The sequence below is a fragment of the Onychomys torridus genome, unplaced genomic scaffold, assembly GCF_903995425.1.
Source record: "Onychomys torridus unplaced genomic scaffold, mOncTor1.1, whole genome shotgun sequence".
Taxonomy (NCBI): domain Eukaryota; kingdom Metazoa; phylum Chordata; class Mammalia; order Rodentia; family Cricetidae; genus Onychomys; species Onychomys torridus.
This window is the reverse complement of record NW_023412763.1, coordinates 1-15,137: the sequence shown is the minus strand read 5'-3', so window position 1 is coordinate 15,137 and position 15,137 is coordinate 1. Positions and strand designations below refer to the sequence as shown.

The window sequence follows — 15,137 nt, the reverse complement described above, 5'->3', positions numbered from 1 at the left end:
CCCTGACACCAAGTTGTATTCATGCATTCATATGTGTGTTTGTGTGTGTGTGTGCTTTGTCTCCAGGGGAGATATACCTAGCAGGTGCCATCTGAAAAGGTATATTTGTGATTTACAAAAGAATATTTATTAAAATAACATAGTCAATATTCAGCGGTGGAAAACATAATGGTGGAGAAAAACTGGGTCTTTTATGTACTGAACAGTCCTCTCATTTATTTGTATCTTACACATGGATTCAGGGCTCACAAGGGAGTAGGCAAGGAGCATGAAAACAGTACTTTCAGGGCATGGGGAATGCTCTTCATTAGCTTCCAGCCTCTTAGTGGCCTGGATCCAAGGATATAGGTTCATCCCAGGGCTGGTCATTGGGCATGTTGGGTCCCATGAATGGTTCCTCTGTAGAGAAGACCATGTTCAGAAACCTGGTGGGTGTTCCATCCAGGGCTGATTCACCTGAGAAGAGATCACAAGACAGTCTCTCCACAGAACTCATGTTGATTGCCATGTGTGCTGGAGCACTGTTGATGACATTAGCCATCAGGGCATCTCCTTGGGGGACAGTTTAATATGCACAGGGCTTTATTTTCTGGCATGAGTTACTGTTGAGCATTTTGTAGCTTTGGCATCTCCTAGCTCTTCCTTGCACACCCTCCTCATGAAAATGTCTCTTTCCTTCTCCTGTACATGGTGGGAAGGCTGGATACTGGCTCTCCTGTTCAAGGGGAGAAAGGAGGCGAGGAGAACCTACAGGAATGCCATTTAACCATGGCTTCTGATTCTGCTGAAGGCTGTCCCCACAGCTCAGTTTGTATTTGAGGTCATTGAAGGTTGCCATTAGATTACTTGGTTGCCTGTGTTTTAGGGATGATACAATCTCTTCACAGGTATATCCCATGGTGCACATGGCCTCCACGACCCTGGGAAGGATTTCCTTAGTTGCATGTGGTTCATGTTCTTTTATGTTGCCCAGCCATTCGCTTTCCTGGAGCTGACATATTGTTATCCTGTTTTGGGAGGGGACCATAAGTAATTGTTCAATGATGGTTAGACAGGGTTTCAGACAAGTAGTATGGAATGGGATACTTTGTGGTAGTGATGACCTGTACATACCATCAATGGTTGATTCTACATATGGAAATTTTCCTGTGACCAGTACATAGAGGAGGACACCCAAGCTCCACATATCCCCCACCAGGCCATCATAGGGTTTCCTTGCCAAAATCTCTGGAGCCAAATAGCACAAGATACCACAGGTCTTCACCAACATCTGCCCTTCTGCCAGCTGCCTGGCCATACCAAAGTCACAAAGCTTGATATTGCCAGCTCTGTCAATAAGGATATTTTCCAATTTTATATCATGATGAGCAATTCGATTTTGATGGAGAAAATGAACCCCTGAAACCACATGTTGGAATATTGGTCTTACCTCATCCTCCTTTAGAATGTCTCTGCCCCTGAGGAAATACTTCAGGTCTTTTCCTACAATATACTCCATGATGTCAAATGTTGTTGAACTTGTATCAATAACATGAAAGAAATTAACTATGTTTCTGTGTTCCACAGATTGAAGTATCTCCACTTCAGTGTTGATGTGAGCCAGAGAATTCTTTTTCTTCTCCAGAACCTTGACAACAACCTGTGTATGTGTAGGAAGATGGCAGGCAAGCTTCACCTCCCCAAATCCACCAGAGCCAAAAGATGTTAAAATCCTGAAATCCTTGTCAAGGATGTTTTTTTCCAAGGTACTTGCCATGATGTTCTGCTCAATGAGGAAACTTTATCTTGTTGGCAATTCCTGGGACAAACAACATGAGAAACATTAGTTAAGGCAATTTAAGAATGGATGTTTAGTGCTATAAATTCTGTCATGGAATCGGGGATATTCTAAACAATCTAATGGTACAGATCATGGACACAGAAATACTAGAAGAACACAACCTCAAAGCACTAGACAAAGAATCATAGTAAAGATCAAAGATGGAATTGATGGTGTAAATGTGCAAAGGAAAACCTGAGATCAGAGATAGAATGACTTGGTCATTTTTCAAGAATGTATCAAAATGAAAACCCCTATCCCAAACTGATCAAGAAATATAAGATACAAACGTATAGGGGAAAAGCAGATCTTTCAGGGATATTTTAACCCCTAAACCCCAGGAAATTAGAAAGTATGAAAGGAATTCCTAGGTGTGTGTGACTATTAAAATATGATAAAGGAAAAACACATAAAGACTTGTGACAAAAGCAACAGGTAGGCTGGTAAAAAAAAAATGGCTTCAAGCCAAGTATAGCCCAGGCTTCTTGGATTTCCTGAACTATGAAAACTTTGGAGCAGGAGTCTTGCAGGTCAACCTGATACAAACTAGAGTCATCAGAGAGGAAGAGACCTTAATTGATGACATGTCTCCATGAGATCCAGCTGTCTGGCATTCTCTCTACTGGTGACCAATGAAGGAGGCACTTTCGCATTGTGACTGGTGCTATCCTCCTGGGTTCTTTATAAAGAAGGCTGAGTGAGCCAGGGGTAGCAATCAAGTAAGCATGGCCTCTGAATCATTTGTTGTCTCCAGGAGCCTGCTCTGTTTGAGTTGCTGTCTTGACTTTGTTTGGAGATGAACAACAATCTTGCAAGTATGAACTGAATAAACCTTTTCCTTCTCAACTTTTTTATTCGGTTTATTTGTTTGTTGTTTGTTCTCAAATTTTTCTGCAGCAACAAAAACCACAATTAAGACAAACTCCAATATTACAGAAAAGACTCATGAAAAAGAAAGCTAAGGAATGTATTTAAACTGATCTCAGTGCTGGTATTACCCTGAGCCAACAACCAAGTAAGCTCTGAATAAAGAAAGTACAAACAACTTTCTTCATGAATATAGATTGGAAAATCATTAATGAGTGTCTTTGATACTTCACATGCATCTCAGCAACACACCCAAATGGCCCCTTGTTCAAAATCAAAATGTCCTCACCAAGGAACATATGAAGTAAAATTAGCAACAATCAAACTGGAAAACATCATAGTGAATAAGGAGACTATGGAGAAGGGTCCACACTCAGCACTGTAACTAGTGTTCTGTAGTATTGTAAGGAAAAAGCTAAAACTAGATGTAGTTTTATGTGAGACAATGAGGGCCACAAACAGAAATAGGATATATGTTGTCTCCTTTGGGTCATAAGGAAGGAGGAGGCTGAGCTTTGTAAAAGTCATAGTATCAATCACAAATATGGTAGGGGTACTGAAATAGTGCAGGGAAATATGATCAAGGTAAAGTACAGGCATAGATGGAAATGTTTTGTAGTACCAAATCAAGTAGGTCTTTTAACAAAAGTCCTGGAGCCAGATTATGAGGTAAAAGCCAAAAGATCACAGAGACAAAGGAATAAGCCACTTCCAAATCTTAACTCTAAGATGCCTCAGCCTAAAAAGCTTTAAATCCTGTCTCCTCATGCCTTCTATACATTCTCTTCCCAGCTATCACTTCCTTCCTAGTGCTGGAATTAAAGACATAGGTGCATCCCGAGCAAAGGCATGAGATCTCTAGTGCTGGGATTAAAGGCATGGTATTCCCAAGTACTGGATTAAAGGCCTGAACCACTACTTCCTGGCTCTGTTTCTCTCCTAGACTGACTCATTCTCATGTAGTCCAGGTTGGCTTTGCTCTGACAGAGATCCAGACAGATCTCTGCCTCCCTAGTGCAGGAAGGAGAGGTGTGTGCCACCACTGCCTGATCTCTATTTTGAGTTAAAAGGCTTTTTCCCTTCTCTGATCTTCAAGCAAATTTCATTAGGGGACACAGTATTTCAAAACATGATATAATAAATTGGGTATGTGTGGCATACACTTAAATAAGTTTGAGTACAGTAAAAGGAATTAAAATGGAAAAATGAGACTAAATTTTCAATAATGAGATAAGATAACAATTAATGAAGAATGGGAAAATACAGGTACAAATTAACCCTAGAACAAAAACCAACAGTATAAATATAAATATCAAACAGCAAACATAAATCCCGGGAAGCAAAACCAACAAAATGGGAAACATCCTCACTATATTGAGGTCCAGTTGATTAGTGTACTGTAATCCTATCAGGACCATTGTTCCCTTCTCCCTGCTGTGTAGGCCTCCAACAGTGACTCCAATGTACAAGGACAATGTCCAGCTGCAGGCAGTGCCCCTTATGGACTAGTATCTAGTATTCTTCATACTCCCTCATTGTAATATCACTATAAGCAACCATCCAATCATGACTTGTTTTTTTCTCAGCTTCTATACCATAAGTGAGCCCATGTTATTTTTACCATGGCTATGATCTAGGCCCACTTAAGACTCAATAATGGTAGGAAGTGTCTATTTGCACTTCGGCTTTCAATATGGGTCTGGGAACATCTTGTTCCTTACAGAACTGTGTTGTTAGGTGTCTTGTGACATTACATTAGGAGTTCTCTGTCCACCAGTGACTTACTCCTAGAAAGCTTCACCTCTGTGGCTTCCCCAACTTCCCACGCAGCACTAGCTACTGGAAATCAAAGGCTAAAAAGGCTTGAGATAAGGTAAACAAAACCACTGTGGTAGTTTGCATGAGAAATGTCTCTACAGTCACGGCATTTGGCCATCAGTTTTGTCTTACTTTGGGAAAGTCAGGGGGTAGGGCCTTGGTGATTATATTAGTCAGAGTTTTCAATAATAACAGAGTGATTTAAGCAATGATTCAACTCTCCCCCCCTTCTCTGTCTTTCTCTCTCTCTGTCTCTCTCAAGTTTATTGGAATTACAGGCTGCAGTCCAGTTAATCCTACAATGGGTGACTGTGAACAGAAAGTCCCTGAATCCAGGAGAGGCTTGGTCCACGAAGCTGGATCTCTCCACTGGTCTTCAGTATATGCTGGAATCCCAAAGAAGTTGGAACAAAGTCCACAAAAGGAATGCACTTGGTAACAAGGCATGGGAAAGAGAGAAATGAGCAAAAGCCTCCTTCTTTCATGTCCTTATATAATCTACCTACAGAAGGTGTGGCGAAAATTAAAGGTGTGTTTTGGATTGGATTAAAGGTATGTAGCTAAACACCTAGAGATCCTCCTAAACACCTAGAGATCCTCATTAAAGGTAAGTGTTTCCCTGCTCTTGATCCAGAACAAACCAAACAAAAAAAGTAATCTCTCACAGGTTTGTCCTCCTTTTCTGGATTGTAGTTTATTCCAGATGCAGTCAAGTTGACAACCAATAATAATCATCACAGTGGTAGAACTCCATCACTGGGGATGTCCTTGAGATTAAGGACATTAGCTAGCTTAGCCTTCTCCATTAGCTCTCTCTGCTTTCTGATTTAATTTGAAGATGTGAAGTTTTCAACTTCCCTCTCAAGCCTAAGGACATTGGAAAACTGCAGTGTGTCACACAGTATATTATTGTGTCTAGTCAGCTTTATATGTAATATTCAATGCAATTAGTCATTGGTCCAGTTTCTTTGTTATTGTTTTTTCTTTTCTTTTTTGGTTTGTTTATTTGAGAGAGGGTTACTCTGAGTAACAGCTCTGGTTATCCTAGAACTCCTTTTGTAAAACAGGCCTTGAACTCCTGAGATCTGTCTGCCTCTGCCTTGAGAATGCTATGATTAAAGCCCAGAGCCACTACCTGGTGAATTCTAGGGTTTTTTGGATCATAAATACTTGACCAGCACTGGGACTCATCTCAGATATCCAGCTGTTGCCCAGAGTCAGGGTGGATTGTGATTAGGTAGGGCTTTGGGGTAGGCAGTGGTGGGTGGACAGTTCTTTGTGAATTTCAGGAGGCCACCCACCTTTCTTTTCTTGATGTTGGCCTCCCCAAGGCTTGCCAGTTTCTACCTTTATGCTTGTAGCCAGCAGGAAATGCCACTGTCCTGTCCCACCCCAAACCATTTCCAGATGTGTCTCCCAGCAGGGCAAGCACTGCTGCCAGAGCACATCACCTCCGAGTTACCATCTGACTGTGCAGTTAGAACCTGAACTATTTAGGGTTGACCACTGGTTCTTCAAGACCAACTCCTCCATGTGCTCCAGCAGTTTGTACATGAAATAATTGTTGAGGATGATGGACTCAAAGCACTGGATCTGTGGCCTGATGGCACCAGAGTTGATCAGCCTGCTTAGAACTCTGTGGTGATATTTTATTTGGGCTCTTCAATAAAGATTTTCTGGGTATCAGAGGAAAAGACAGCCAATATATTAAACATAGAGGTCAGGCAGTGGTAGTACACGACTTTAATCCTAGCATTCAGAAGGCAGAGAATCATCTGGATCTCTGTGAGTTCAATCCACACTGGGAACAGAGCCATGTGTGGTGGCTCACACCTTTCATCCCAGTGCTAGTTAACCAAACAGATCTGGAGGTCTGTACAGACAGACAGGAAGTGATAGAGCTGGGTGGTAAGAGGAAGTGAGTTAGCTGGAAGGAGTGAGGAAGTAAGGTGGCAGAGCACAGAAAGGCATATAGGGTGAATATACAGGAAGTAGCTCTCTCTATGTCTGAGGATTTTCTAGAATGTGGTTGACCTCTTTGTTCTTCTCTAACCTCTCAGTTTTGACTACAACATCTGGCTCAGTGTTTTTTTTATTATTATTATTGTTAATAAAACATATCTGGGGTCAGAGAACAGACAGCCACTAGAACAAAGCCAAAATTGGTGGCTAGAAAATGGGAAGAGTAAGCTATAGCAGAAGTTGGGCGGTGGTGGTACACACCTTTAATCCCAGCACTTGGGAGGCAGAGCTAGCTGGATCTCTGAGTTCAAGGCCACTTTAGAAACAGCTAAGCATGGTGACTCATGCCTTTAATCCCAGAAACACAGCCTTTAATTCCAGGGAGTGGGGGCAGAAAGAAAAAGGTATATAAGGCATGAGGACCAGGAACTAAAGAGGAAAAAGCATGTAGTTAGTTTAAGCTTTGGAGCAACACAGTTCAGCTGAGATTCATGTGGAGAAGGACTCAGAAGCTTCCAGCCTGAGGAAACAGGATCACCTGAGGAACTAGCAAGGTGAGATAGCTGTGGCTTGTTCTGCTTCTCTGATCTTCCAGCATTCACCCCAATAACTGGCCTCGGGTTTGACTTCATTAATAAGAACGTTTTAAGATTAAGACCATTTATCAGTTTGTCTCACAGAACTCCCATCAGTCATGCAGGACTTCAGAACATTCTTTTAAATGTTTCACATTTATTTGAGTTTCTTCCTTTGTAAATTTTCTTTAGGTTATACCCGATTTTTGGATGGAGTATTTGTTTTTTTGATATCTAGTTATTTCTTTATATATTGTGAATATTATCCCTCTGTTGAATGAGTAGTTAGTGAAAATCTTATCCTTTTGTATAGGCTGACCCTTTTAAGGACAGTGTCCTTTTCTGTGCAGAAGATTTTCAGTTTCATGAGGTCAGTTTATTAATTGTTGATCTTAGTATTTGTACTAACAGTGTTCTGTTCAGATTGTTTTCCTGTGCAATGAATCCAAGGCTTTTCTCCATTTTATCTTCTATGAGTTCTGTGTATCTCTTTTTAACGGTGACTTCTTTTGTGTATTTCTAGTTGATTTTTGCACAGGTTGATCAATAGGCATCTATTTGGGTTTTTCTACATGCAGCCTTCCAGTTTGACTAAGTAGCATTAGTTGAAGATGTTGCAAAATTTACAGTGTGTGTTTCTGGATTCTCTCTCAAAAATCTGGTTGCCACAGGTATGTGACTTTATGTCTTGGTCTTGAATTTGATGACATTGATCAGCACATGTCTTTTGGGTTCAGGCCATGCTCTTTTTATGACTATAACTCTGTAGTACAACTGAAAATAAAAATTCATGGTGATTCGGCTACCCAGGCCTGGTGATTCGGCGACCCAGGCCTGGCTTGCTTCGCGGCTCCTGGCGTCTCCGTGGCCTTCAACTCTCCTTCCACCTCCGTCCTGGCTCTTCTCCTGTCGGAGGCCAAGAGGCCACAGCAGCGCCCTCCACAGCTGCCTGGTCGCTGCCAGCTGCCACACAAATCCTGCTCCTCCTCTGAGATTTTCACCCAACTCTGGCCGCCATCGTGTCTGCTACAACTTCTGAGACTCCCAATTCAGCTGTCTCCAGGGAGGCCAGCATCCAGGCTTCAGCCGCAGCCACCAGTCAAGGATATGTTTTGCCTGAGACAAAATCATGCCAAACACCGTTTTTGTTGGTGGAATTGATGTTAGGATGGATGAAACTGAAATCAGGAGTTTCTTTGCCAGATATGGCTCAGTAAAAGATGTGAAGATAATCACTGATCCAACTGGTGTGTCCAAGGGATTTGTTTCATTTTATAATGACGTGGATGTGCAGAAGATAGTAGAATCACAGATAAATTTCCATGGTAAAAAGCTGAAACTGGGCTCTACAATCAAGAAGCAAATTTATGTACTTATCATGTGCAGCCACGTCCTTTGATTTTTAATCCTCCTCCTCCACCACGGTTTCAGAGTGTTTGAAGTAGTTCAAATGCTGAGACATACATGCAGCCTCCAACCAAGATGAATCCTATAACTCAGTATGTTCAGGCTTACCCTCCTTATCCAAGTTCACCAGTTCAGGTCATCACTGGATATCAGCTGCCTGTTGATAATTATCAGATGCCACCACAGTGGCCAGCTGGGGAACAGAGGAATTATGTTATACCTCCGGCTTATACAACTGTTAACTACCATTGCAGCGAAGTTGATTCAGGAGCTGTAGTTTTGCCAAAGGAATGCTCAGTTCATGAAGCTACTGCAGCCTCTGGAAGTGGCCCACAAAAGAAGTCTGTGGACCGAAGCATACAGACAGTGGTCTCTTGTCTACTTAACCCTGAGAACAGACTGAGAAATTCTCTTGTTACTCAAGATGATTACTTCAAGGATAAAAGAGTGCATCACTTCAGAAGAAGCCGGGCAGTGCTTAAGTCTGAGCATCTTTGCTATCTCAGTAGTCAAGGCAGCTTGTTGTTGACTACTAAAAGAGATGGAATGGTTTTCACTATTACAGAGGAGATGAAAAATCACACTCAGACTTTGTATAAGAGTTCTAGTAGATTGCCTAGTTTTGTGTTGAATCTGTTCATTAGATGTTTATATAGAAACCAGTTTTGTGTTCACTATATAGTTGAAAGGAAAATAATTGCAAGTAAAAAGAATAAAAATAATTTTCAAATAACTGAAAAATAGCTGAAAGGAATAACTTTTAAGACTTAAAGGACTTTTAATTGAAATTGGCATTTTAAGAGTTCAAAAACAAGTACTAATTTTCAAGAAAAAGATTTTATAAACCTATTTTGAAAGGTCAGAATTTTGATAGACTACAAGTGTTTCACATCTCAACAGGTACCTGAACAGTAGAGTATTCACAGTATTGTACTATACATTTATTATTTGTCTAGACATTTGTCACAAGAGCAGAATTTTTAGAACTGCATTTTTAATCAGTGGAACTCAATATATAATTAGATTTATTGAAGTCTTCCTTATCTAGACCCAGGAACACAGATTCTTAACAGTCCAATCAGTGGGTCTTACATTTATACAAAATATTTTACCCTGTAGCTAGAGTCCACATGCATGCACATATCCTATTTATTTGGTTGGGGTGGGAATTAGGATATCTAAAATTCTGGGTAAAATTTTATTTAACGAATCCGAGACAAAAATTAAACTTTGCTGGGTGTATAAGCTATTCTCAGTGAGTTAATACTCTTTTTTTCTGAAAATGCTGAACTGAATGGCTGTCTGAAAATTGTACAAAATACTGATATTAAAGAGTGCTGAAAATTTTTATGTCACTTAAAAGTTAATCAGAGTATCTGAAAGAAATTTTTATAAAAACATTTGAAATATGGGTTGTTACAGAGTAAACAGATTTTTAGTTGTTAGTCTGTTGTATTTCCTTTTGTAAAGTAAAATATGTCCAAAACAGTCAAAGTAGGTAATTTTGACATTTCTAAACCACAAAATGTGTTTTATAATTGTATCCCAAGAAAGTGGTAGTTTATCTGTGTTTAGATTAGCTGGTCTCCATTGGACATTATGCATGATGACAGCAGAGACCCTTTGTGCCCACAGTCGTTTGCAATTCTGTCAGGATTTGTTCCATGGTATCAAGTAAGCAAGTAACCCATAGGAGGAGTTCAGGGGCTAAGCCTTAGAATGTAGCATGAGATGACAGTACCTTTCTAAAGGAATCTATTGGACGGACACCATCTGACCTGCCATGGATATGAGTTTTAAAATGCCTTGTTGGCCTGCCTTGTATTATTAGCCCTTCCCTCAAACATGGAGATTCCACTGAACCCTAACATAATGGAACCACCATGGGTCATGTCACAAGTGTCCATAATGATCTTCAACTCTTAATTTTATTCTGTATCTGAAGGACAAAAATCTAAGTCTCCAAGAGGTCATTATACCAGAAAAGTAGAAAGTGTCCCGAACTTTGTTCTTTTATTTGTCCCTTGTTCATTTCAGTGTATTTGTATATTTTGTGTGAGATTCTTACATGTATCACTCTGATTAAATCTCCAGCTTACCATGAATGATACCCTAAATTCTAAAGAACAATTGTAATTGTTGCTGTATGACTTTAAGGAAAAGTAAGGGAATAAACTTTTATCTGCTGTTTCATTGGAGTCAAGTATTTAAGGGAGAAAGGAAAGTACTGAACCTTTCAAAATGGAAGATTAATTTTAAACTTAAAAGTATGTTCCTATTACCTATTGATGATACTATCTTTGCATAAATGAATAAATGTTGCAGGAATCTTAAAGGTACTTATTAGTAAGATCAAACCTGGAGCCAGTTATTGGGGTGAATGCTGGAAGATCAGAGACACAGAACAAGCCACAGTTTCCTCACCTCGCCAGTCCCTCAGCTGGTCTTGTTTCCTCAGACTGCAAGCTTCTGTGTCCTCATTGTCCTCATCCCAAAGGCTCTCAGCTGAACTGTGCTGCTCCAAAGCCTGAGTACTTCTCCAGTTAAATGCTTAACTAACTACATGCTTTTTCTTCCTTTAGTTCCTGTTCCTCACACCTTATATACCTTTCTCTTTCTGCCCCCACTCCCTGGGATTAAAGGTTGGGTTTCTGGGATTAAAGGCATGGGTCATCATGCTTAGCTGTTTGTAAAGTGGCCTTGAACTCAGAGATCCACCTGGCTCTGCCTCCCAGGTGCTGGGATTAAAGGCGTGCACCACCACCGCCCAAATTCTGTTATGGCTTACTCTTCCCATTTTCTAGCCACCATTTTCGGTTTGTTCTAGTGGCTGTCTGTTCTGTGAGGCCAGATATGTTTATTTTGGGGAACACACAATATTTCAGGGAACACAATACCCACCACAAATAAAGCTTTTTTTCAAAACTGAAAAAAAAATCATTGTTTCTTACAATTATTTTATGACACAGGAATCTTTTAGCAATCTTAGGTTTTTTGTTTTTCCATATGAAGCTAAAAATTGTCCTTTCAAGATCTGTGAAAAATTGCTGTGGACTTTTAGTGGCTGGTGTACTGATTTCTTTGTTTGTAAATTGCTTTTGGTAGGATGACTCTTTTTATTATATTATTGCTACTCGTCTATGATCATGGGAGATTTTTCCATCTTCTGATATCTTCTTAGATTGTATAATCATTCATTTCTTTCTTTCTCTTGGTTAGTTTTACCCAAATATACTTTATATTGTTTGAGGTTGTTGTGAATGGTACTGTTTCCTGATTTTTTTCTCATGTAGCTTTTCAATATAGGAGGACTACTGATTTTTGTAAGTTAATTTGCATGAGGCTTCTTCTATGTAGAAAGTGTGTGTCAGCTGTGGGGTTTCTGAGTGAAAACTTGATGATCACTCATGAGTACTATGACGTCAGTGGCAAATAAAGCTACTTTGCCCTCTTCCTTTCCCATCATATCCCAGGACCTCCTTAAGTGTCTTCTTGCTCTAGCTGAGACGTCAAGTCCTGTATTGAAGAGGTTCAGAGAGATTGGAAAACCTGTCTCATTACTGATTTTAGTAGAGTTGTTTTGAATTACTCTCCATTTAAGTTGATGTTGGTTTTCAACTTGTTGTAGCCTGTCTTTATTCAGTTTAGGTAAGTCCCTGTATCCAAAACTATTCAGGACTTTTATCATGAAGGGATGTTAGATTTTGTCAAAGGCCTTTTCTGCACCTAATAAGATGAATATATGGTTATATCTTTCAATTTGTTTGTATGGTGGATCATTTTATTATTATATGTGTCTTGAATGATCATACATTTCTGAATGAAGGCTGTTGATCATGGTGGATCATGGTGGATGATATATATATTATTAGAGTCATGTTCTTTTGGATTTTTCTGTTTTTTTTTTTACTTAGAAATGTTTTAATAGTATACATTTTCATTCATTTTACACACCAATCAAAGACACCCCCTTCCCTACTTCACCTCCTCTGCTTCCCCCTCCATAACTATACCCCACTCCTCCTACAAGAAGGCAAGAGCCTCCAATTGGAACGTACAACCAGTAGATGCCATCCAAGCCCTTTCCCCTGCCTCAAGTCTGCATGAGTTGTCCCATCATAGGTAGTGGGATCCAAAAAGCCTGCTATGCACCAATGATGGATTTTGTTCCTACCGCCAGGGGACCCCTAAGCAGATCAAGCTACATAATGTCTTGTCATGCAGAGCCCTGGTCCAGTCCCATGCAGACTCCAAAGCCATTGATCCAACTTTCATGACTTCCCACTAGTTTGGTTTGTTTGTTCCTGCAGGTTTCCCTATCATGATCCTGATGCACATGTTCATAAAATCCTTCTTGTCTCTCAGTGTCTGGACTTCTGGAGCTCTGTATGGTGTTTGGCCTTGTATCTCTGCGTCTGCTTCCATCAGTCATTGCAGAAAAATTATGGTATCCACCTTTCTGATGACTGAGGCTAGCTAGTTCACTCTCAGCTCCTTCTTCAGGGTCATGTCTGCATGCATGCCATCATGTCTTTACATGGTGATGCTAGACAGGAGCTCTGAAACTAAAGCCACTGAATTATATGTTTTCTTTGTAAGTGGTCATGTTGTCTCTTCAACAGCAATAGAAAGACTAACAAAGATGGCATGCTGTGTGTTAATTAATATCTGTTTCTGTTTGGGTTTGTTATAGGAAAGTTTGTACCTTGCAGGAGCTGAAACATACCTGTGTGTGAGGGCTGCAGCTATTGGAGAGGGTAAGCACATTAGGACCTGACAGCTACCCCATCATGTGATAGTTGTTCTTTGAATATCAGATTTAGGCTACTGTGCAGTGTCTGACATCAAACTAGACATGCATGTTTATGTGGAACTTAATTGGTCAGAAACATATCACAACATAACACTTCCTTTGTGTAAATTTGGAGGCTATGATGGTCAGGCAGGGATTTATATAGCAGGTGTTACGATCCTGCCCTCACTCCTCGGGGTCTTGCATCTGAAGTCATTAGTGGGCAATGGCAACTATGTAATCTCATTGTGTTCACACAATCTGATCCTTAAAAACTGGCAGACATGGACTCCACCATATCTCTGTCTTCCCTGATATGTGTTGCTCCCTCCCTGGAACTATCTTTCTCTCTCACCAGAAGTGGCCCCCTTTTCCCTACCCCTTTTCTCCTAATAAAGATCTATACATGAGCACTTGGTTTCTTGTGACTGTGACCTTTCCATCATGTAAACAGCACTGCAACCACCACCGTTTATTATCCTTTCAGTAGGTTGTAACACTGATTGAGAATATATAAAGGCCTAAAATTCATGGAGAAGGGTTATGTACAAGGACATATACGTAGACTTGTATGCATATGTTGCGCTCTTACTATAGGAAAGAGACTAGCTAGCAGGGACTATCAATTAAGTATGTATGGCACTCTCTTTTAAGGCAGGGCATCCTAATGACTCTTGCAATCTACATTTATTAATTGTGTGTGTGTGTGTGGTGTGGTGTGGTGTGGTGTGTGTGTGTGTGTGTGTGTGTGTGTGTGTATCTAGAGAAAGTGAGAGAAAGAGAAGATAGAGAAGGGTTTTTGCTATGGCCGTAGGGGAAGGCATACCTTGCAAGACCAGGTACACAGACCTATAAGCGTATGTGGGGCTTTGTTTGTAGAAAATATGATTCTAGGCAGGTCCTGAATGTTAGCCATGTGGAAGGCTTAGAATTTATGGCTGTATAGCTAGAAGGCCCTGATAGCAATTTGTATGTATTCATGCATTCATATGTGGGTTTGTGTGTTTGTGTGGCTTTGACAGTAGGAGAAATATACATGGCAGGTGCCCTCTGAAATAGTATATTTGTGATTTACAAAATAATATTTATTAAAATAACATAGTCAAGATTAAATAGAGGAGAACATTTTGGTGGCCAAAGAACTGGGCCTCTTATGCACTGAACAGTCCTCTCATTTCTTTATATCTTCCACAGGGATTCAGGGCTCACAATGCAGTGGGCATGGAGCAGGAAAACAGTGCTCTCAGTGCATGGGAAATTCTCTTCTTCGTCAACTTCCAGCCTCTTATTGGCCTGGATCCCAAGGATGTAGTTTGAACCTTGTGCTGGTCATTGGGCATGTTGTGTCCCATGAATGGTTCCTCTGTGGAGAAGTCCATGTTCAGAAACCTGGTGCGTGTTCCATCTGGGACTGATTCACCTGAGGAGAGATCACTAGGCAGGCTCTCCACAGAATTCATCTTGATTGCAATGAGTGCTGGAGTACTGTTGATGACATTAGCCATCCGGACATCTGCTTGGGAGACAGTTCCATCTGAACAGGGCTTTATTTTCTGGCATGAGTTACTGTTGAGCATTTTGTAGCTTTGGCATCTCCTAGCTCTTCCTTCCACACCCTCCTCATGAAAATGTCTCTTCCCTTCTTCTGTACTTGGTGGGAAGGCTGGGATACTGGCTCTCCTCTTCAAGGGGAGAAGGAGGCGAGGAGAACCTATATGACTTCCATTTAACCAGGGCTTCTGATTCTGCTGAAGGCTGTCCCCACAGCTCAGTTTGTATTTGAGGATATTGAAGGTTGCTGTTAAATTACTTGGTTGCCTGTGTTTTATGGTTGATACAATGTCTTCACAGGTATATCCCATGGTGCACATGGCCTCCACGACCCTAGGAAGGAGTC

General features: G+C 40.7%; 1 protein-coding gene and 1 pseudogene across 1 annotated transcript; one reads left to right on the top strand and one right to left on the bottom strand.

The window, feature by feature from the left end:
• Window positions 1-245: 245 nt before the first annotated feature.
• LOC118575864 (putative sperm motility kinase W) lies at window positions 246-1,756 on the bottom strand. The gene is given in 2 exon segments (XM_036176240.1): window positions 246-340; window positions 343-1,756. Coding segments are annotated over 2 exon segments (1,509 nt in total).
• A 6,075-nt stretch (window positions 1,757-7,831) lies between these two features.
• On the top strand, window positions 7,832-14,557 carry LOC118575863 (annotated as a pseudogene).
• The last annotated feature ends 580 nt before the right edge of the window (window positions 14,558-15,137 follow it).